The sequence below is a fragment of the Sitophilus oryzae genome, unplaced genomic scaffold (genome assembly GCF_002938485.1).
Source record: "Sitophilus oryzae breed Bouriz unplaced genomic scaffold, Soryzae_2.0 scaffold_682_pilon_pilon, whole genome shotgun sequence".
Classification (NCBI taxonomy): domain Eukaryota; kingdom Metazoa; phylum Arthropoda; class Insecta; order Coleoptera; family Curculionidae; genus Sitophilus; species Sitophilus oryzae.
In genome coordinates, this window is record NW_022147287.1 from 894,474 (window position 1) to 918,296 (window position 23,823).

Below are 23,823 nucleotides of genomic sequence, written 5' to 3' on the forward strand. Positions count from 1 at the left end.
GTTTTTCGATTCCATATAGTAGAACAAACTGGGGTTATAATTCTCCAATAAAAAAATTATTAGTTATAAATCCTCTCTCCTCTGAAAAGAGGCTAAAATCATAGATATGCGATATAAAATAAAAAGACCAAAATATAAAAATATGGGAATCACCGCCAAAATCTGACACCTGACACAAGTCATAAACAAACATCGGCGCATACGGTAGCGAGCACTTACACTTAATTTTTCAATAATTTCATTGGATATAGATGGCGTTTTACTAAAGACGCACTGTAAACAAATATTCAAGCAAAACTAGTGTTTCTTATTTTAACAACTAAATATGTAAAACTGTATAAATAAAATCGATCTTCGATTTTAAAATAAAACGATTACTTATACCAAAAGATCGTTTGACAAGATGATTTTTTTGGGTAAAAAGATCGATCTTCGATTAAAATCGTACATCTTTACCTTTAATACCGCACATCCTTGCCATATCCACAGAATATCTAGCTACGCAACAGAAGCCTCGTTACACGTATAAAATCGTAGGTATCAAAAGGAGACAGGTTTTAAAAGCCTGTCTCCAAATCAGATATTTTGATGCGGTAGTTTCGCTACTACATAATAGAGGGCGATTAATTTAAAGGAAAACAGTTTTCTACAAACGAAATTTAAACGAATTTTATGCAGTGTTGCCATTGTGCAATTCATATTGTAATACTTCCTTATAAAGCCTACCTTCAAATTTGCTACACCATTTAAACATATTAAAATAGATCAGAGCTCTTTTTTCAAACGTTTCAGGTTAGTAGGAGTTAAATCTTAGAGCTGAATTATAATCACTTTGTGACGTTTGATTGTAATTAAATTTCCTCGATCGGACTTATACTTGGTATAGTAAGTATCTTCGGTGACATTGTAATATGATGGTACTATGATGCATACAAAGTGGTACCTTCTATAGTACCATATTATGATACCACTTCCTGACGTTCGATTGGGCTCATATTTGATTATACCTGCGTATTTTTTATGACATTGCAATATTATGGTACCATGAAGCATATCAAGGGGTACCATAATGTAGTTCCATATTACGATACCATTTCCTGGCGTTCGATTGGGCTTAAACTTTGTATGATACGTATGTTCGGTGACACTCTAATATGATGGTACTTTGATGCATATAAAGTGGTACCTTCTATAGTACCATATTATGATTGATTATACTTGCGTATTTTTGATGACATTGCAATATTATGGTACCATGAAGCATATCAAGAGGTACCATAATGTATTACCATATTACGATACCATTTCCTGGGGTTCGATTGGGCTTAAACTTGGTATACTACGTATCTTCGATGACATTGTAATACGATGGTACTATGATGCATATAAAGTGGTACCTACCTATAGTATCATATGACGATATGCGACGATATAGTATCATATGATGATTTTGCTTAAATTTGGTATACTATGGATCTTCGGTGACATTGCAATATTATGAAGCATATCGAGTGGTACCATAATATAGTACAATATTATGATATCATTCCCTGGAGTTCGATTGGGCCAAAATTTGGTATACTTGCGTTTCGTTATAAAGATTTGTTTAATTAATAATTTTAATTTATTGTACGATGTCGTGACAACTTTTATGCCGAACTAATATATTATTAATTGTACCTGTGTCACTTTTTAAAATCTACCTAGGTCTATATAAAGAACGTGGCAACAGAAGAAATTTGTTCTTATAGTATTTTTTTAGTCAATTAACGTTTTTTATACTGCATTTTAATAAATTATTTCCATTATTATTAAACGTATATTTCATTACTAACGTTTCAGCATTAATAAATATCACTATCAATCGCCCTGTCTATTATTAATTTTAAAGGTAATTAAAGTTACTTTCTTAGTTAACATAATAAAGTAGTGTATTACATATATTAAGAATGTATTTTGTGAGCATATGTTTTCTAATAATATACTTAAACTTAAAACTATTTTAAAAGCCAAACGAATAATTAATGTAAGGGTATCTGACAAGAAACGAAGAATAGAAAGAAATTATTATACACCAGAAAAAGAATGGGATGCCAATTAAAGTCTTTTTGAATCTGGCAACTGTGCATCTTTAGCCGAGCTTCAAGGCTGTCGACGTGCCGTCGATCTAAAACCGAAAATTGAAAATGTCCAATTATATTCTGATTATGATATTGTCGCGCCATCTAGTATTTTATTTGTGCAATTTTAGCTCTTTCATTTCGAGTATTTTTCTGTTGCGTAGCTAGATATTCTGTGCCATATCTCTCGAACGAATGGTTAAAGAGTTTGCAAATTGAAAGCTATTTCGTGTCTGTTCTATTTATACGTTATTCTTCTTTTTACCTTTACAATTCTCTTACCTTAGGAAGTTCAGTGAGCATGAGCGTAACCGCCGACGTGTTACAGTTCCACAATGCGACGATACACGCCCGCGCCACCTGCCTAATCTCCATCGACTTGGCGTCCTGCGAGAACGCGATCAGCTTCTGCAAGGCCTGCAGCGCGTTCGGCGCCGTCGATATCGCCTTGTCCGCGTCCTGCTGCGCGCACAACGTGCTCAGAAAGTTCAACACCACAGTCTTCGACTTCGTGTTGGGCGTTTGCGTGGCGTCCAACAGGAACCGGTACACGTTGGCGATGAGCAAATGGACCGGGAAACTGTGCCGCACCAGGTCGAGAGTGTATATCAGTTTGCTCTGGATAGAGTTAAGCGTTTCGCCGCCGATTTTTAGAAACACTCGCTGAAGAAGGACGTAGACCCAGTAGTCGAGGTCTTCTTTGTGGAGCTTGATGACCTCGTGGAGGGTGTCCAGGAAGACGCCCCAGCCTTTCGTGTGCGAGTCCATGAACATTTTCGTGAAGATCTCGGTGAGGTGTTTCAGTTCGCCGGAGGTGAGCTTTATTTCTTGGCTGAGGTAATACTGGAGGGATAGGAGGCCGTCTCTGCGCTCTTGCCAGTTCGTGCTCGCGCACAAGGCTATGATTTCGTTAATGTCCTAAGCGGGAAGAGTTTGCAAATTAGATTAGAACCGTTGTAGTACTAAAGTTATAATCGTTTTCTGATAATTCCTTTAACCTATTATAACATTTGAAAATTTAGTTGAGCTCACACTTGCAATGTAGATTAATTACATACAGCCTTGGAATAAAAAGATTAAGGAAGGAGTATAATGCTATCCGTGTATTCATTAGGGTGTCCGTTATTTTCTAAATTGATTTTTTTGCTGCCGCCCTCTGAAATTTTAGTTTTTGCTCTAAAAAAAGTATCCAACGTAAACAAGCTCTTAATTTTTAATTTAAACCGTACCGGAATCATGATACTTTTCCCATTTAAATAACATGGGATTTTCTGACCTTTTGCGTTGAATTTTTTATCTCCAAAGCAAAGTAACCTCTTCGACAAAGACATATTCTAAATAATATCATAAAATTTTACGCTCTACAAAAAAGGTCTCTTTGGTTTTTTCCATAAAAACATTCCTTTAAAAGTTATTCGCGGTCAAAGTTATTGCACACTGAAAGGCAATGAAATAATAACCTTAAATTATAGTTTTGATTAATTGTATACTGTAGACTGTATAATATACATGCGTGTAGTTCATTTAAAATTAACTAAATATATATTTATTCTTGCATTTTTGCTTTTATTTACTACTTGTCAAAGATTTTAGATACGCCAATTTGATTTACCTGCTTCAGTAGCGTATCGAATGTTTTTGTTAATAAATAATTATTATAACTTACCTATTTTTATTAGAATTATATATTTTTATAACAATGTTAATAACTACCAACATTTATTCACAAAGTAAAATAAAACAACAAATTATTGAGTCAACTCCACGTCTACCCTACATCATATTTTTACGCGTTTTGGATAAAATTAGAACGGCATTGATAAATCGGAATTTAAGTCGGCCATTAGGACCCCGTCGCGGTCGATATAAAATTTTTGATATGCTCCTTCCTTAATATTTTTATTCAAAGCATACATTAAAATAATAGATATATTATACATTTATTTTTTATTAAACTAGCTTACTCTAAATTATTATTAGAAATGGGCAAAGATAAAGAACAAAAATTATTAAAAGTAAGTGTAATACTATTGAAAAACTGAGTGCAAGCTAATGCATAAAATCCTCTTAAATATACAGGATGGGTCTTAAATAACTGCACATATTTTTAGGGAGTAGTAGATTAATTTTAAATAAACGAAATGCACAAAAAATCGGGTGGCTCTCAAATTTTTCCGAAAAATAAAACAATTTTTTAAAAATGTTCAATATAATATACAGTGGTGGCCAAAAGTATGGAAACTTTTTTAATTTGTCATTTATGCTGAGAAATTAAAATATGAAATAAAACGACTTTTATAATCGTGACCTACAAATAATTTCCTACAAAACCTAATACATTTAAATAAAAAATTACAGCTATCAAAAAATATATAAAAAATTATGAATATTTTCTTGGTCAAAAGTATGGAAACTTAAGAAGAATGTTTATTAAAATTCAAGATAATATAAAAATTACTAATATTTAGTGGAATATCCCTTTGAATTCATACTTCTCTACATCTTCGTGGCATCGAATCGATCAATCTCGTACAATCTTTACTGGAAATGGTCGCCCATTCAGTTTTTAGCACTTCCCATAATTCATTTTTATTTGAAATAGAATGGCTTCGAATTTTGCTATCCAAATGGTCCCATAAATTTTCTATGGGGTTAAGATCCCGAGACTGTGAGGGCCAATCCATTAGTGGAACATTATATTCATTTAACCAATTTTGAACAAACCGAGATTTGTGCTTTGGATCATTGTCTTGCTGGAACAACCATCTGAGTGGCATTTCTTCATTAGCATGAGGCAGCATATTATTCTCCAATATGTCTTTGTACAAAAAACGGTCCATTATCCCTTCAATTTTAACAAGAGGACCAACACCTGAGCGAGAAAAACACCCCCATACCATTATACTCCCACCCCCATGTTTTACTGTGGGCATCTGGTACTTATGGCTGTACCGTGTACCTTTTGGTCTTCGGACATAAGGTCTCCCGTCACTACCAAACAGTTGAAACTTGCTTTCGTCGCTAAACAGTACAGTATTCCATTTCTGATAAGACCAGGTGAGATGATCTTGAGCAAATTTAAAGTGGGCCATCCTATTTTTCTTTGATATTAGTGGTTTCTTCACCGCAACTCTTCCAAAAAGTCCCATGTCATCCAACCTTCTTCTCACCGTGCGTGCAGACACCGATATTCCCCTTTCACCCATTTCTCGAAATATGTCTGTGGATGTTTTTCTTGGATCTCCCCTTGATATTCTCTTCATTACTTTCATTGTCCTGTTGCACTACTTTCTTGGTCTTCCTGACTTAAAAGCTGTTGAAACGTTCCCTGTTTTATTAAATTTACGAATTATTTTCGAAACGGTGCCTTTTAAATGTTTAAATTTTTACTTATTTGAATTTGTTTATAACCGCTCTTGTATAATTCAACTATTTTATTTTTTAAATCCGTAGAGAAATATTTAGACTTGGGCATGATGTTTATATTTATCTGAAGCAAATCGTACCGTTTATCAGCTTAAACTAAATAATTTTAATGTATTTATATATGGTTTCCATACTTTTGGCCACAAGAAATCTATTGTTCTCCTACAAAAACTGCTAAACAGATTTTTTTCGCTGTGTAACTTTTGGAATACTTTTATTTGCTGATAAGCTGTTCATTTATATTCCTGAGAGTTTAAGCATAGCAATATTTTCTGTGATATTTTAAAAAGTAAAAAGTCTTTTGGCCACCACTGTATATAAATATGAGCACTTATTTTTTATATTCACTCACCCTTGTATAGTTCATGTTATACATAATATATCAGTGTAGCTACTTTCAGTCAGAATAAGATTTGAATAATTTATCAAATTTCAGAAAAATGCCAAACTTATTTTAAAAATGTCAAATTATATAGATATAATAATCTATTATATTATAATAGATTATTATATTATATTTTGGAGAGACCTTATATAGGAGATATATTATTTTGGAGACCTGAAGTAAATAAATAAAAAAATTTACATAAATAAAGTGTCAAAAAACATTTCTTGGAAGTCAGCTTTGGAAGAATATTTTTTTCCTCAAAATGTATGCGCATCATTCCAATCGGAATAACTTTTCTTAAAATATCAAAAAAATGTATTTATTTTTTTAAACGTTGATGCCATCTAGCGGACAAACAAAGCGCTTTTGTATAGAGGTAAATTGTGTCCAATGAACTTATTTTGATTCCAAAAATTAGTAGTGGTTCTATGTCTACGAAATATTGGGACACCCTGTATAACAAAAAATGTTGTTTACCTCGAAATAATGATTTTGGCACTTAAAACATTATTTACTTCAAGTCTTCATTTGTACTCACGAAGTGACAAGCTACGAAAGAATTATACAAATATCTAAGAAATCTATAAAAGCAGTACTACAGGCATGCTATTCTAAATAATAAAAGCATTATGAATTTACGTACAAAAAAAAATAGCAACACCATTAAAAAAGCCAAGACATTAACTCTAAAAGCATACATATACAAATTAGATCAATCAGGCAAGTAGATATATCCGTTTAAATTTACAACAATAATAACAAGTTAAAACCAAATGAACAGTGCAATCACTAGTTTCGATTATGAAGCGCGTGAATTAGCAAAGCGTGTGAATGTGCTAGCTAGCGTAAGCTCGATGATATGACTTGGTTACTTACTCTGCAGGGTTCCCACAGATCCCTGCTAGCCAACCTCTGCTGAGACCCGCTCCAAGAGTACGACTGAGATGAAAAATGGATCATTTAATTTTAAATGAGAAAACACCCAATATGAGTTTATGATGTTCAAATGAAAAACACGAATATAAGTTCTAATATTTACGATCCTATAATGGTAAAAAGTTCTGGAGAAATATCCGCATCAGATTTTAAATCAGAGAGACACTAATTAAAATTCCTGATATTGCATTGATTATACAGGGTGGTCCGAACTGTATTCCGGAAACCTCGGCAGCATAATTTACTGATAATAATGAGTAAAAAAATTTATAAATAAATGTATGTTCTAAAATGTTTAGTTTCGGAGATACAGGGTGTAGAAGTTTCATTTTTATTTCGATTTTTTCGAAATAATTTCTGATGTAACGTCAATATTTGGATGAAAATTGGTGTCTGGGAGTTCTTTGACGTGAGAAATTTGATTTTGATGTCAATGCGCTCCCTATTTGTACGGGGCGCCACCTACATGTGTTTAAACTGTTTTGAAGATTAATAACTTTTTGTCCGTACCTGTATAAAACTACTGAGTGAAAAATATACATTTCCGTGATTTTCTACGTAACAAATGTGTCTTGGTAAAAATCGCTAAGAGCAACCGTTCTCAAGATATTTAGAATGGAAATAGTCAATACATGTCATTATTGACTAAAAATAAGTATGTTGACTGAAATGAAAAATTTGGGAACTTTTTATTTTTTTAAACTTATCATAAATTTTTCTTCAAAAAAAATGACAATAAAACAGTTTCTGTTGAACTTTTGGCACAAAAACATTTCAAATTTATGATTTCAGTCCAATAACTATTTAGTCTCAACCTTTGAATAAGAAGACTAAGGAAGGAGCATATCAAAAATCTTAGGTACACCGCGATGGGCCTCAAATATGGCCGACTTAAATTCCGGTTTATCAGTCTCGTTCTAATTTTATTTAAAAAATATAAAACTATGATGTAGGTTAGACGTGGGATAGACTCAATAATTTTTTGTTTTATTTTACGTTGTGAATAAATGTTGGTAGTTATTAAAATTGTTATAAAAATATATAATTCTAATAAAAATAGATAAGTTATAATAAGTATTTATTAACACAAACATCCGATACGCTACTGAAGCAGGTAAGTCAAATTAACGTATCTAAATTCTTTTGACATCTAATCTTTGACAAGTAATAAATAAAAGCTAAAATGCAAGAAAAATATATAATTTAGTTAATTTAAGTGAATTTCATAAATGATCGGTTTACTACACGTATGTATATTATATAGTCGCTTACTAGCGAAAAGTTGTTCCATTATTTCACTCAATTTTTGCCGAGATCTACCGCACGCTACACAACCAACTATTTTAGAGTCTTTTTCGATAAATCGTGATAGTGTCACTGTTAATTTAAGTTCTGCCACAATTTCCATCTAGATTTACTACCTTTATACAACTATCAGTAGTAGAATAAATAATAAATAACATAAAATAAGCTCCGTAAAGACTGACAAATCCACAAAATTTCAAATCAAATTCAAATGTGTCAAATGAATCGTCAAACAGAACTGTCAAGGATCCCCACCCTAGAGAGCTTTTATGGTGGCTTTTCCGCCCACCATGCATAAATACATGGATAGCATTATGCTCCTTCCTTAGTCTTCTTATTCAAAGGTCTCAACGTATGTTTATTTTATGTCAATGATGACAGGTATTGATAACTTCGATTCCAAATATCTCGAGAACCATTACTCGTAGCGATTTTTACCAAGAGACCTTATTTACGTAAAAAACGTCGTAAATGTATATTTTTTTAATCAGTAGTTTTATACAGGTACGGACGAAAAGTTATTACTCTTCAAACCAGTTAAAAAATATGCAGGTGGCGCCCTCTACAAGTAGGAGTCATATTGACATCAAAATCAAATTTCTCATGTCAAAAAACTCGCAGACACCAATTTTTATAAAAATAATGACGTTACTTCTGAAATTATTTGGAAAAAATAGAAATAAAAATGAAACTTCTACACCCTGTATCTCCGAAACTAATCATTTTAGGACATACATTTACACAACTTTTTTACTTATTTTTACCTGCAGAATATGCTGCCAAAGTTTCCGGAATACAGTTCGGACCACCCTGAATTTCATAACTATATCTTTTTATAAAAATAAAGAAAAATTATGAATACAGATGGTATTTTGATTGACAAAATCAGAAAACTAGGTCAAGGCTAAATTTTTAAAAATGTTGGCATAATCGTCAAAATTAATGAACGCTATTTTGTGTTGCCATAACTCGAAGTTCGACAAACGCAAATGTCAAAATAACGTCAGCGCTAATAGCGGAATTGCGGCAGTATTGGACTTTGCCATATCTCTCTAATATCGATGTTCACCTCTCTAACGCAGTTTAAAGGCAAAAGGTGCTCAACACGATCTGTTTCCTGTTCGAAATAATTGAGCAGAGACCAGAGAAGTTGCCGATTCCGACTATTTAGTGGTTTTAGCATTGTATTGCAATGAAACCCGCAGTTATAACTAAACAAAACACATATTTAATTTCATATTTGTCCAAAATGATAAATATCAGATTTGCAAAGAAAAATGACTCAAATGACAAATCCATGACTTAGTATCACGATTTATTATTTAATATGCTCTCTTGTTACATAATAGTCTTTTAATAAGAGACTATTCTCCAAAACCAGTCACCTTTTTTCATTAAAATATTGCAAATACCAGAACTTATTTATATTTAACATTTATTATAATTTAGTGCTGCTTAGCTAATAAATTTTGAAATTCTGTATAACATATATCACGATTCGCGTAGATACACATAAAATTTGACTAAAAAACAGAAAAATAACCATGCCAAGAAATAGTTCAAAACACTTACGTCTGAGGGTCTCTTAAACGAATCATATGACCTCTCTGAGCAGACACTTGAGGTTTCTGATTCATCAGAATGATTATCCAGTGATCTCATGCTTTTCCTTGGACTTCTATAGAGAGTTTCGCCTGAATCGTTCTGTAATATTATATTTAATGTAACAGTATTGTAATATACTACACACACCGGAAAAATCTAGGGATATCATTTTATTAAAGTTAAAAATAAATGTTTTGAATAAACAACCACATATTTGTAGGCCGATTCTTTCTACTTCGATTGAAACGAAGTAGTCACACTACTTATTTCTAAATTTGGGATATTTGCAGAAGTGTTTGTGCATTTTTTGTCAAATGTATAAAAAGCACCTAGCATCAATCGTTCGAATTTAACCTGTACTGGCTATGTTTTTATGATAACTGGCCAGAATTCATTCAAATAACTCTGTTTAGTATTAAACGACATTATAGAGCGTAGACATCTTAACAGAGACGATATTATGCTAAGGGCCATGGGTATGCTCGAAGCTGGAATGCGCCAAATCGACGTAGCTAGAGCATTAAATACAACGCAAAGTGTAATATCGCGATTAACTGCACGCTACCGTGAAAGTGGTGATGTTGCTGAAAGGCACACAGGGCGACATCGCATTACTACCCCTCAGCAAGATCATTTTTTACAATTAAATGCTCGACGCCGACCGACTCTTAGTTTAATTCTCCAGGAAACACATAATGTAACCGTTAGTCCTGACACTGTTCGCAATAGATAAAGAGAGGTCAACTTAGAAGCAGACGCCCCTGGAGAGCTCAACCCTTAAAGAGAGGAAATCGAGAGGTACGATATTTGTGGGCTCAAGATCATGTTCAGTGGTCGAATGAACAATGGGACAATGTTCTCTTCACGGATGGTTCACGCTTTGGAATTCATCCGGATTCGAGAATGCTTAGGGTATGGAGAGAACCGGGAAATCTTATTCGGTTGGATCATGTTCAGGAAGTGCACCCTTATCAAGGTGGAACAGTTATGGTCTGGGGAGGAGTCCAGTTAGGCCAAAAAACCGATCTCGTTTTTCTTGAAAGGATTCTAACAGGAATCACATATCGTGATTTAATTCTTGAGCCTGTCGTGTTACCATATGCCAATGATTTTGGGAGAAACTTTATTCTCATGCATGACAATGCACGGCCTCATACAGCCAGAGTGGTAAGTGAGTTTATCAATGCTCATCAATTAAACATCTTACCCTGGCCGGCACAATCTCCTGACCTCAACCCCATCGAGCACGTATGGGACGCGGTCCAAAGAAGCATTTTGAGAATGGGTATGCCTCGTGAAACTCGTAGGGATCTGGTTCGGGCCGTGAATGCAGCGTGGCAGGCTGTACCTCAAGAAGAGATTGACAACCTGATCAGGAGCATGGAGAGACGATGTAGGGCTGTAATGAACAGTAGAGGAGGCCATACCCTTTATTAAGTAAAAATGGTTTTATCTTTTTTTTTTAATTCACAGTTTAGAATAAAAAAAATTGTGTATTTTTCTGAATTCAATAAATATCAATATAAATTTGGAAATTTCGGTAAATTTCGCATTTTTATTTCCAATACGTCCTGTAAACTATTTGTTTATTTTAATTTTATTATATCAGAAATGCAAATAATAAAATTACTGACGATGGCTGGATAAAATTGTAATATCCCTAGACTTTTCCGGTGTGTGTATTTTTATTTACAAAAATCTACAAATTACTATACCATAACTAACGGTCATAATAATAGTATTTTAACAATTTCTAAGATGACTCACAAATGCGTCTGCCAAAGCAGTTTCGGCTTCCCTGCTCTGTTGCAAAATTTTCTGGGCCAGTACAGGTCTGGATGCCGGACTAAGAGGCGGCCTATCCGTTCCTCTTCTAAACCTGGAAAGCCCGGTTCCTCTACTGGGACTGGTTTCTCTGGAAGTGTCTCTTGAACCTAAATAATTTCATACAATCGCTTATTTCTTGAAGAAATCGAAACAGAGATTCAGACATAGATAAGGAAATAAATTTAGATTGGAATGCCTGTCAAAATTTTGGATCGCGACCGTTGTACGCGATCTGGCGCTGCTATAGCGGTTGCTAAGAACAACCGCAAATAAAAACAGAAATAATTTTCTCTTGTCAAAGTCAGGATCTTCAAAAATTATAAAATCTAAACCGCTCTCATTGAAAAAAATCCGAAAAGTGTTTAAAAGTGTTCGTCCGTTTTCAAAGTAATTATTGCTATCTTGTGACTTTAATTTAAGTTTTATTTACTCAAACCCGTGATAATTGTGAAAAAGTGGCATTAAAAACTTAAAAAGCTGTGCTGTGAACTGCAAAAACCATCGTGGATCGTGGCATAACGTCGGTTTCCAATGTTTTATAGGTATTTCATACATGTCCTTAAATAAAATAAAGTTTCTTGTATGCAACACACTGTATTTTATTTATAAAATTAAAAGGAAATAATAATAAATTCGAATAAACAATATTTGCCGATATAATTCAGGAAAAAGATGAACCGCTCCGAAATTATCAAAAGCTTTGGGGCACCTTTGCAAGAATAGCGCCAAATGGTATTTACATTGTCCTTATGGGCACTTTCCAATCTAAACTTGTTTCATTTATCTATGGATTTAGAGATTGTAATAAGTGTCACTATACGATATAACGATTTGAATAAGAAGACTAAGGAAGGAGCATATCAAAAATCTTAGGTACACCGCGATGGGCCTCAAATATGGCCGACTTAAATTCCGGTTTATCAGTGTCGTTCTAATTTTATTTAAAAAATGTAAAACTATGATGTAGGGTGAACGTGGGGTAGACTCAATAATTTGTTGTTTTATTTTACGTTGTGAATAAATGTTGGTAGTTATTAAAATTGTTATAAAAATATATAATTCTAATAAAAATAGATAAGTTATAATAAGTATTTATTAACACAAACATCCGATACGCTACTGAAGCAGGTAAGTCAAATTAACGTATCTAAATTCTTTGACATCTAATCTTTGACAAGTAATAAATAAAAGCTAAAATGCAAGAAAATATATAATTTAGTTAATTTAAGTGAATTTCATAAATGATCGGTTTACTACACGTATGTATATTATATGGTTAGTTACTAGAGAAAAGTTGTTTCATTAGTTCACTCAATTTTTACCGAGATCTACCGCACGCTACACAACCAACTATTTTAGAGTCTTTTTCGATAAATCGCGATAGTGTCACTGTTAATTTAAGTTCTGCCACAATTTCCATCTAGATTTACTACCTTTATACAACTATCAGTAGTAGAATAAATAATAAATAACATAAAATAAGCTCCGTAAAGACTGACAAATCCACAAAATTTCAAATCAAATTCAAATGTGTCAAATGAATCGTCAAACAGAACTGTCAAGGATCCCCATCCTAGAGTGCTTTTTCCGCCCACCATGCATGAATACATGGATAGCATTATGCTCCTTCCTTAGTCTTCTTATTCAAAGATATAACGTCACTGGATATGCAACCAACAGAGTACTAAAGAAACTTTTGATGCAACCTATAGGCTTGGTGCATTTCAGTTGACTTTAAAAAAATTCCAGTGAAATAAATTTTACAGAATACACAAAAAATGATTTAAAATATTATAAATATTAAAAAGAATAATAAATCTAAAGCACTGAATGTATCTGTTGCATTATTTCTTGAAAATATCTTGCATAAAAATGTAATTCAGGTTGTTTTTATTGGGATAACAAATTAAATAGTGTGTATAGAACTTAATTTTCAAAAAGATGTGACTTCGGGTTTTGTATTTAGACGCCTTAGATTTCAGAAATCTCCCTAAAGCTTAGCCCGATCCTGTAGTGTTAAGTCACACCCAAAATTCCAAATACAAGTGCTTCGATTAAAGCTTGCAGAGCTTCAGCATTTGCCAAAAAATAGCGAGCAATTTCTTACAAAACCATATAAATTATATAATCACTGTAATCACAAAACTTCAATCTTTGTCGGTATTGTAACGGAATTTTAAATTATTTCTTTATTTTCGAGAAAATTTAGTTCAAACATAAGGTATATTTTGTTTGACCATCAAAATCTTAAAAATAAAGAAGTTATCTAAAAATGTGCTACAATGCCGACATAGTATAATCCTTTATCTTTAATTTCCTTCTTCATTTATGTAAAAATAGAGAACAAAAAAATTCAAGCTCGAGTAATATTGTTTGCATCGTTTGTGACGTTATTTCTAATAAGATTGAGGCACTATTATGCTTAACTGACCTTGAGTAGACCTGGGTATACCCGAGGATAATTTTCTTGGTCTTGGAGAATCGTGTTCCGTTGATCTGTTGTAGAGATAGGCCAGACGCGAACTAGGCGATCCCGATCTACTCGTGGCTATATTAATAAAATATACAAAAAAAATGTCGATCATATAAAAATTATACATAGGGAAATCAATAGAAATAGTGTACACGTCATCACGAGGTGTTGTTTAGTAATTTTGATATACAAATATTACGAACAAAAGTACGAATTTTATTGGACATTTGTCAAAAGTCCAAGGAACAAAGTAGAAGTGACAAGATTTCGACGTTTTTTCTTCAGCAATTTTGATGACATGTACGCCAAGTTTTTTTGATTTTCCTATAGCGCAAATTGCATTTGTTTACAATATTGCATGAAGACAAAATCATATTATACTCTTGTTTTTGAAAAAAGCAAGATATTTTTTCTGTACTTACAGGCTCTTAAGATTCGTTGGTACCTAATAATAAGTTCGTTGCAATTAATTGCGTGCGTTAATCATATACGCCATATAATCAAAATAAATTAAAAGTAGTCTGTCCAACAAGGAAAAATTTCGACGGAAGACATAATATGCGTTAAAAAACGGCAAAAAATGACAGACAATTGTCAACTGTCACACGTACTCTCTGGTTGGACAGACTATATTTGTGAAGTAAAGGAGACCTCTCATTTGTCTCATGAAGTAAAGGAGACCTCTCACACGTCTTTGAACCTGGTGTCTAACAATTCAATCTATATTTTAAGGGTAACAGACGTTAATATTGCGAAAAAATTAAGAAGTAGATGATAATATAATATAAAGTCCGAGAAAAGAAAAGACTATTTCCACAGACGACATCCTAAAAATGAACAACAAATCTGTTCATCTTCAGCTTGAGAATCAAAATGGCAGACTTCAACTGTCACTACCATAAATATTTTCTGATTATATTATATTATTGACTATAGACAAGTTCATAGTAACCTATGTAACGTCTAAATAACTTGTGTCTAGCCCTAGCAGGCAACTATTAAGCCCGACCAATCACGTTAGAGTTTTTGACAAACACAAATGAATTAACACCCTTCAAATAACCACGGTAACCAACCTGATTGGTCAAGCTTAAAAGTTGACTGCTAGGACTAGACACTTCTGTCTAAATATAGGGAAATTAAAATAGCTTTGGTTACACATCATAATAGGACCACCAGCAAACTCCATAAGACGACGCGTGGTGTCATTGATGACGTGCACACAAAGTTGTTTTAATTTCCCTATAGATCTAGTTCTCTAATAAGTGAAACGTTAAACACCAATTTGAACTAGCAAGGTATTTAAAAAATGCTGAGTTGAATACCCGGTTTTACAGTTTGTTTAGCGTTAATTGCGGTTTCATTGTAAACTATTTGTCTAATACAATAACCAAAGAAAAAAGTATTTATTGTATACCCGGTACCTAAGCATTATAATTTATTTGAAGCTCTCGAATAGTTACAAAACCATATATTTATATTTAGAATCACTGATAAGTTGGATTTAGCATACAATTTATTCTAATTTCATGCACGTTGACAGCTCTCGTCAGAGAGTGTTGATTAGTCTAAAATAACCACTAAAAAATCGTGTACCTAATGAATAAAAAAACTCAAGCAAATAAGCGGTGTTCGTGTGACAGAGACTTTTTGTAGTTTACCTGTATACTAGCATTCGTAAAAACGAGAGCCATAGAGGCTCATAGTGCATAGGAAGACCTCATTATTATCTGAAATCACAAATGTAAAATAAACCTTATCTTCATGCCATATTGTAATTAAATAATTAATTTTAGACTTTCATTGCATTTATTTCTCGAGGTAGTATAATGATTGAATTACTCTATCATCTACTGATCTGGGTAATCCCAAATCCTTGATCTGAACTTAAGCGGGTAAAATAGCATTGAAGATATACATATTAAAGAAACAAGTTAAAGAGACAAAAAGTGAATTCATACATTTCCATGTGATATTGTTGGATTTTGTATAAAAGTCCATTATATCGTATTACCCTTGTATATGGATTTTTAAAGTAGCTCACAACCTAAGACGTTTATGGATGTAAAGCACCAGATGGAGGGGCGTATTTCACGGTCTTTTACTACAGAAAAATATTTTTTGTTACTCTGAATTTTGAAGCGACCAATAAAAACAGAGAAAATAAAAATCGATAATTTTCGGACTGTGCCAATTGGTTACTAATCGACCAGATACTTTTTATCTATTAGATATGCTATAAAAGCTGGTAATTATACAATTCGACCATTGTAAATACCCGACAAATTCCGCAAGGCCGACGAGGCCGATGCTTTTCACTGATAAGAAAAAAAATGTTTATTTAGATAATTTTCGAGATATTTTTTCTTTCTGAATGCACATTTTTAAAGTATTTTATATTCTTTGTCCGCTTGATCTATTATACTGGTCGCACGTATCGAAGTTCTGTTTCTTCTAGTTTTAAAAAATGTTCTTATTTCTTTGTAGTGGTTGTAGTGTAAAATTAGATTAGTTTTATTAAGTTTAATTATAATGTTTAGTGTAGAATACCACAAATAGTTTAGTAGTGTTTTTATAGTTTATTATTTTGTAGTTAAGCAGTAGGTGAAGGCATAATTTGGTTATTTTTTCTTTTTGTTTGATTAATTAGTAAGTTTGATAATTTTTTCAGTGTAGAATACAAGAAGTAGTTGTGTAGTGTTTTTATAAGAGATTATATTAGTTTATTTTGTAGATGAGTAGTAGGTGAAGGTATTAGGGTATTTTTTCTTTTTGTTTTTCTTCTAATTGTAGTAATTCTATTAAATATTGTGATAGGTACACTATCTCACATCACTATCACTATCTTCCTTCAACTTCGTTGAAAAGTGCATTATCACATAATTTTGGTTTTCTGGTAGTAGAATATACGAAAAAAAATCTGATCAAATTTATTTTAAATTAAATTAATCGAGTCTTATTAATCAAATTAATCTAGTCAAATAATAATAATAGTTAGTTTCTATTACTTTCTAAATACTACACAGGGTGAGTTTCCTACGATCGATGTTCTCTATGGGTATCTCGGAAACTACTGGAGATAGAGAGTCAGTTTAATGGGGAAAGAATAATTGCAGTTTTGTGGGGTCATAAATATGCGCATTTCGGATTTTTCGGAGAAGTTCAAGGCTTACTAGATATTTAGAAAAAAACAAATTTTGGCTATTTTATAACTTGTCTCTAATTCCATTATAATCTACCGTATGATCGAATAAAAACGGCGTCAACGATGGCTATGAAGTGAAGATCGCTGTCATTTTATATGTAAAATTATATGGGAAACATCATCGATCGTCATTTCATAGCCATCGCTGACGCCGTTTTTATTCGATCATACGGTATTTTAGACAAAAAGTTTTCACATAAAAGTTGTAGATAATCACATACCTAATGAGTTTGTGTTTTCTGTTTTTTTTTCTAAAACCTGTCATTTTTGACATATATATAATATATGTAAACCTGTAATTTTTGACATATATATAACGTTATGTTTTTTTTAAATGGAAACCATAGGCCATGACTTCATAAAAAGCGCCATTTTTTAAGCTTTTCAGCGATATAGGTAGGTATAATATGTTTTTTTCGAAAAATTACAAGTTATAGCCAATTATTTTCTTTCTTGGCTAAATTCCATACCAATTAGTTGGCATAAACAATGTAAAAAGTTTTATGTTTTCAAAAAAAATATCGTAAAATTCGTAAAGCACTCAATTTAGAATAAAATAATCTAAGAATGAAATGATTCTTTTATAAACCTGCATTAAATCAAATTAAAATAGGTATGTAACTTTTTTTAAATATTAATTAATAGCAATTAGCATTATCATAAATTATTATAAATAATGTACCAACATATCGAAATAATAATTTCCTTGTTAATACGGTTTAGAATTCTTAAAATAACAGGCAAAAATAATCCACAATTTACAATAAAATAAAAGTTTTGTTTAAATTTCGTAATCAGCTGATCACTATTAAAGTTCGCAGAAACCCGGGGCTATTTTATTACATAACGAAAATAATCGATATTTTTGACTCCGCCCCGAAAGGTTCACGATTTGCCCTCCAGTTGGCAGCACATTTTGTCTAGTCGGTTGAACAACTTTAAGAATATATAAACAAGGGTATTACTTAATTAGAGCTTTGCTTTCATAAACGTTGATTAAATCATTATTTGATATTTAATTATATTTTATGTGTTCAATTGAAAGCTAAATAAAAAACTCACGTTGAGACTGTGAACTGCGACTTCTCGTCCTGCTGACCCTTTCTGGAGATGCAGTGGCGATGACTTCAGGTGACCTTTTAGGTCTTGCTGTTAAAATAACCGAAAATTATGATAAATTGGTTAGGACTATAATTTCTATTTCTTTATTTCCTATAATTTCAAAAAACGTTCTACAATGAAGAAAAACATTGTAATTAAATTAAAAATTACAACATTATCCATACCTTGTTTAACAACCGTTTCATATATAATAACTATCTAATTTTGACATAAAATATGATTATATTTTTAAGTAGTTATCACCTACCCTAATATAGAACAACCATACAGGCTGAGCCAGCGTTCTGAAAATGCTCTATAGCAGGTTTCTGGTTTGAAAGTGTCACATTTTGGTAAACATGCGCACATTTTAAAAATATTTTTGTCAATATACAGGGAGATTCAAATATATTTACAAACTAAAGTTGTATTTTTTATTCACCAAATATCATGCCATATTCCCCGCGCATTTATTTATTTCCTGACATTGTCATTCGATTTGACACTTTAGTTTTGTATAACGAGTTTTCGGTTTAAATAGTGTTGTGATAATTTAAACTTTAAAGTGTTTACTAGTAGACCTTGCAGTCGAACATTGTTCTTTTTAGAACCTCTCTTAGTGCGAAGTGTACAAGATAGCTTAATAGTCGTAAAAACTCATCACAACTTTATTGGAATATTTTGAACGGATAAGCGGTAGTAGTGACCCTTTATGTTCCTTAAGTGCTGTTAAGGAAGTGAGTTTTGTCGATGTAAATAATAACCGTTTATACAGGGTTGTTCACCACATACGACAAGGAGTATTGTAGCTAAACGATGAGATCTTTACAAATTGTAAGTTTTGGGTTCGATGAAGGACTATTAGAGGTACAATTTAAAAATAATTTTACATGATACAGAGTGTCCCAAATAAGTAAAAAATATCTAAGTTGTATTTTTTTAAATGGAACACCCTGTATATTATTACATTTTTAGTTTCTACGATTAAAATAAAGGTAAATTTGATTAAGGTTTATGATACTTAAACCTTACCGATTTTGAAATATTTTCAATTTTGTGAAATTGCAGTAAAAATTTTAAGGCTTCATTTCTCCAAGGGTATCAAAGTGTTTTAATGTTAAATCTCAAATGTCAATATTCCATGGGTATATCGATAAATGAGGTCTAAATTATAAGAAAATGCATTTTCTACGAAAACTTGTAGGGATAGGTAAAAAATGGTATAATACAATTTGATAGACAATTAAATTGTGCATCTGATTCTCCTAAAATATACAGGGTATTCCATTTAAATTAAAGAAGTTATTGGCGTTTAAAGCTAGAAATTATTTAAAATAAATTTTTAGACACTCTGTATAAGGTAGTATTATTTTTATTATTGCAACACAATAACTGATCAATAAATAAACTTCAGTAAATATTTAGTATTAAAAACTTTGATACCCTTGGAGAAATGAAGCCTTAAAATTTTTACTGCAATTTCACAAAATTGAAAATATTTCAAAATCGGTAAGGTTTAAGTATCATAAACCTTAATCAAATTTACCTTTATTTTAATCGTAGAAACTAAAAATGTAATAATATACAGGGTGTTCCATTTAAAAAAATACAACTTTGATATTTTTTACTTATTTGGGATACTCTGTATCTTGTAAAATTATTTTTAAATTGTACCTCTAATAGTCCTACATCGAACCCAAAACTTGAAATTTGTAAAAATATAATCGTTTAGCTACAATACTCCGTGTCGTATGTGGTGAACAATCCTGTATATTTATAATTAATTTATTTTTGTTTCTTAAAATATTTTAATTAAGGAAATATGTAAAAGTGGGCAACACTGTGCCGGTCAAGCTTAATCACGTCACTAAAAATTTATTAGATATGAACTACAGAAGTATCAACCTCAAACCAGAAATCTGACATGGAGCTTTTACAAAACGCTGAGTCACTCTGTATATATATATGACAATTGCATATTAGAATATATACTGTGTTTTTGGGTATTTGTCTATTCATTTGAGTATTTTTATTATTTGTATATGTATTTTAAAATTTCACTTAATGATTAAAAAATCTGCTCTAGATTATATTAAGGATGTTATAATGTATGGAACATTTACTATTGTTATATGTGTTACGAAAATTGTTATATGTATAGAAATAATACAAAATGGGTTAATTGATGCAATAAACTCAAATGCACTAAAAGCATTGCTTTGCTAAATGCTATTTTTCTAATATTAAAATCTACAGAAAAAACATTTAACTAATTTTATAGTATTGGAAATGTTTTTTTATCTAAATACATATCGTCAGCGGTTCTAAATCTAAAGATATATTAAACAATTTATTAAAAAATTCTGTAACTCCATTAAAAAGTATTCTTGTAACAATAACTTTTAATAGATGTTTGCTTATTATAAGTATACCGGGTGCGTCTCAAAAGTGGCTCACCCCTTATAACTTTTTTATTTTTTCAGATAAAAAATTGAGATTTGGTATGTTAATATATGACATAAATTAGAATTGATTGACGTATTCAATTGTTTTCTGTCACTTCTTGTTTCGCCGGAAATGACTACAACTTTTGATTTTTAAATGGTACCCTCGGTTTTTTGTTGCTTTATTCGATACAAAATGATACTCTGAATAGAATGACATATCACATGTCAACTTTGACATTTTCGCATATGGTTTATTTGATATTATAACATGCGACTCATAACGATAATTTGACTCGAAATACCAAGTGTGTGGTATCAAATTATTCGTAAAAAATTGCTTTTTCCAAATATGCTAATGAGCCACCCTCGTTCCATTTGAAAAAATTGAGATATGATTAAAAATACGATTTGGCCATCTTTTAACCAGCCAGGACAAGACACGAATAATATTAGACGATCAAATCTATTTTTCCAAGGCTCCTTGATTAAAAATTAGTGTTTTTAACACAACCATGGCACTCTAGATTGAAATTTAACATTCAATTTTGATTTAAACAAAAATGTCAAAAGTTGACATATATGATATGTCATTCTATTCAGAATGTCATTTTCTATCGAATGAAGTAAAAAAATACCGGGGGTGCCATTTAAAAATCAAAAGTTGTAGTCATTTCCGACGAAACAGGAAGTGACAGAAAGCAAATGAATATGTCAATCAATCCTAATTTATGTCATATACTAACATACCAAATCTCGTTTTTTTATCTGAAAAAATAAAAAAGTTATAGGGGTGAGCCACTTTTGAGACGCACCCGGTATATGAATGAAATTAAAAACATTTTAACTGACGATATGCAGAACATGTAGTATTTTATTATTAAAAATAATAAAATATAACACGCAATTTATTAAAAATAACTGCTATAGACGTACAACGATCGTTCAACATTATGTCATAGTTACGACATATCAGTTTTAGTAAGAAACATTTTAAGTTGCTAAATTTGAATTTCGTTTGACAGCAGCGCAGTCAGTTTTTAATTTTGACATAATCACAAAAGTGACATGACTCCTATAGATAATAGCCCCCCATACACCAGAAGATCGGATCTTGGCCTGTCACGTACTCAGACAGATCAGGTCTGCAGATTTGGCCTGTAAAGTTTTTATTCGCAGGCCAAATCTTCTAATCTCTCGTGATGGGGGGCTAATTTGCAGTGATTTACGAAATTCCGTAATATCTCTAATCTATTTTAATCAAAGAAAAAGTACGACAATATACGACGTAACGTTGAATAATAGTTGCACAGAAATTTAGTTCTGTACCATAGAATAATATAATGCGTCAGCATCACAGAGAAAAAGTAATAAAGAGATAGCATATTTTTACCAAATGTTTCAGTTATACGTAGACAAAAGTCAACTTCCTCTAAATATGTAGCTTAGACATACCATCATTAACATTTAAGAAGGCTAATTAAATTTAAATTTATTTTGGCTTTTAACAGCCCCACTCTTTTATGTATTTTAAACTTCACAAATTTGCATCAAGTCTATAATGTTAGCGCATAAACAAACGCGACTTGCCATCTCTATACTTTTATTACTCTATGCTCTGAGTATATTATTCTATGGTTCTCTCTAGTAAATACCTGAATGAACCTCCCCCTCTGCGAGAATGGACATGAAAAAAAGCAAGGTAGGTTAATCTTACTAGAAAAGGAACATTAGAATGCATGATGATATATTAATGAATGATACGCGACCAAAATATGCAAAACCGCAAATTCTAACGAAAACATACATCAATATGGCATAGTATAGTCTATAAAATGAATAACTTTGAATTTTGACCGTTATTTTTTACCAACATGGCAAATATAAAATACCTCTGTCAATAAAGTTACTGATATTCTTTAAATTGAGTGACTGAACGAATCAGATAGGTAACTCTTTTTACTTTCGTGAAATAGAAAAGGAAAATTATAAAACAAGTCACAGTTCTGCCTCTTCTTGCAAAAATCAACACGAAATGGCATAATTGTCAAAAGTCAAATGTCATCAGCTTTTGGCATTTCTAAATATCAGACCAATGCCGTCTCTAATAGAACAGCCACGGTTTGAGATTTATGACGTCACGTTAGTTAGATACTACGGATTAATAAATATGTTGTAGAATACATGGAAAACATAATTATTCCTCGTGTTTTTGGTTTGTATTTTAAAAATGATATAGTTTACATGAAATATACATAATATACAGTTAATAAATACAATATATTATATACCTATTTATAGTAATAAATACTTTGGCAAATAAACTATGAACCATACAAATGCAGCAAATGTTTTACAATATAAAAATAACGAATAGGTACATAAGATAATGGGTAAAATGTAAAATATATTTTAAATTTTGATTTGAAAATCGATTTAATTTAACAAAAAAAACATTCAATATCTACTAATAGTGATGTATTATTATTTGCATTCACAAAATTTATATGTATATTGTGCAAGTATTAATGTTCGAAAAATAATATTTGCAAATAATACAATATCATAGAAAAAAAGGTGTCAGAGATGGCTATGAAATAAAGATCGCTGTCATTTTATATGTAAAATTATTCTAAAATTTTTGATTTTCTTGGGATTTCGGTTCGGGAAAAACGCTGATTAAGTTGTCATTTGGTTTTTCATTATTTTTGTTGGTTTAAAATAAAAAAAAATCATATGACACAGCACTGATTAAGGCTATAATGTTAGCCGAAACGTTTTTTTTAAACCAAAAAAAAATAATGAAAACCCAAATGAAAACTTAGTCAGCGTTTTTATTTATTAAAGTTTATATATATATATATATATTTTTTTTTTTTATATTAACTTATTTATATTAACTGTACATAACTGTATATTATGTATATTTCATGTAAACTATATCATTTTTAAAATACAAACCAAAAATACGAGGAATAATTATGTTTTCCATG

General features: G+C 31.5%; 1 protein-coding gene across 8 annotated transcripts in view; it reads right to left on the bottom strand.

Annotated features, from left to right (window-relative positions):
* Window positions 1-23,823, bottom strand: part of LOC115887898 (CLIP-associating protein 1-B) — a 96,543-nt gene that overhangs the window by 8,707 nt on the left and 64,013 nt on the right. For 4 of the 8 annotated variants that reach the window (XM_030907425.1, XM_030907422.1, XM_030907427.1 and 1 more), the window contains 7 exons: window positions 22,486-22,503; window positions 18,348-18,434; window positions 14,039-14,155; window positions 11,548-11,714; window positions 9,748-9,879; window positions 6,811-6,873; window positions 2,403-3,038 (listed from right to left, as the gene is read on the bottom strand). In XM_030907425.1, coding sequence (XP_030763285.1) covers window positions 2,403-3,038; window positions 6,811-6,873; window positions 9,748-9,879; window positions 11,548-11,714; window positions 14,039-14,155; window positions 18,348-18,434; window positions 22,486-22,503 — 1,220 coding nt within the window. The remainder of the gene's footprint in view (window positions 1-2,402; window positions 3,039-6,810; window positions 6,874-9,747; window positions 9,880-11,547; window positions 11,715-14,038; window positions 14,156-18,347; window positions 18,435-22,485; window positions 22,504-23,823) is intronic. The other 4 variants (XM_030907424.1, XM_030907423.1, XM_030907426.1 and 1 more) reach the window with 3 other exon arrangements.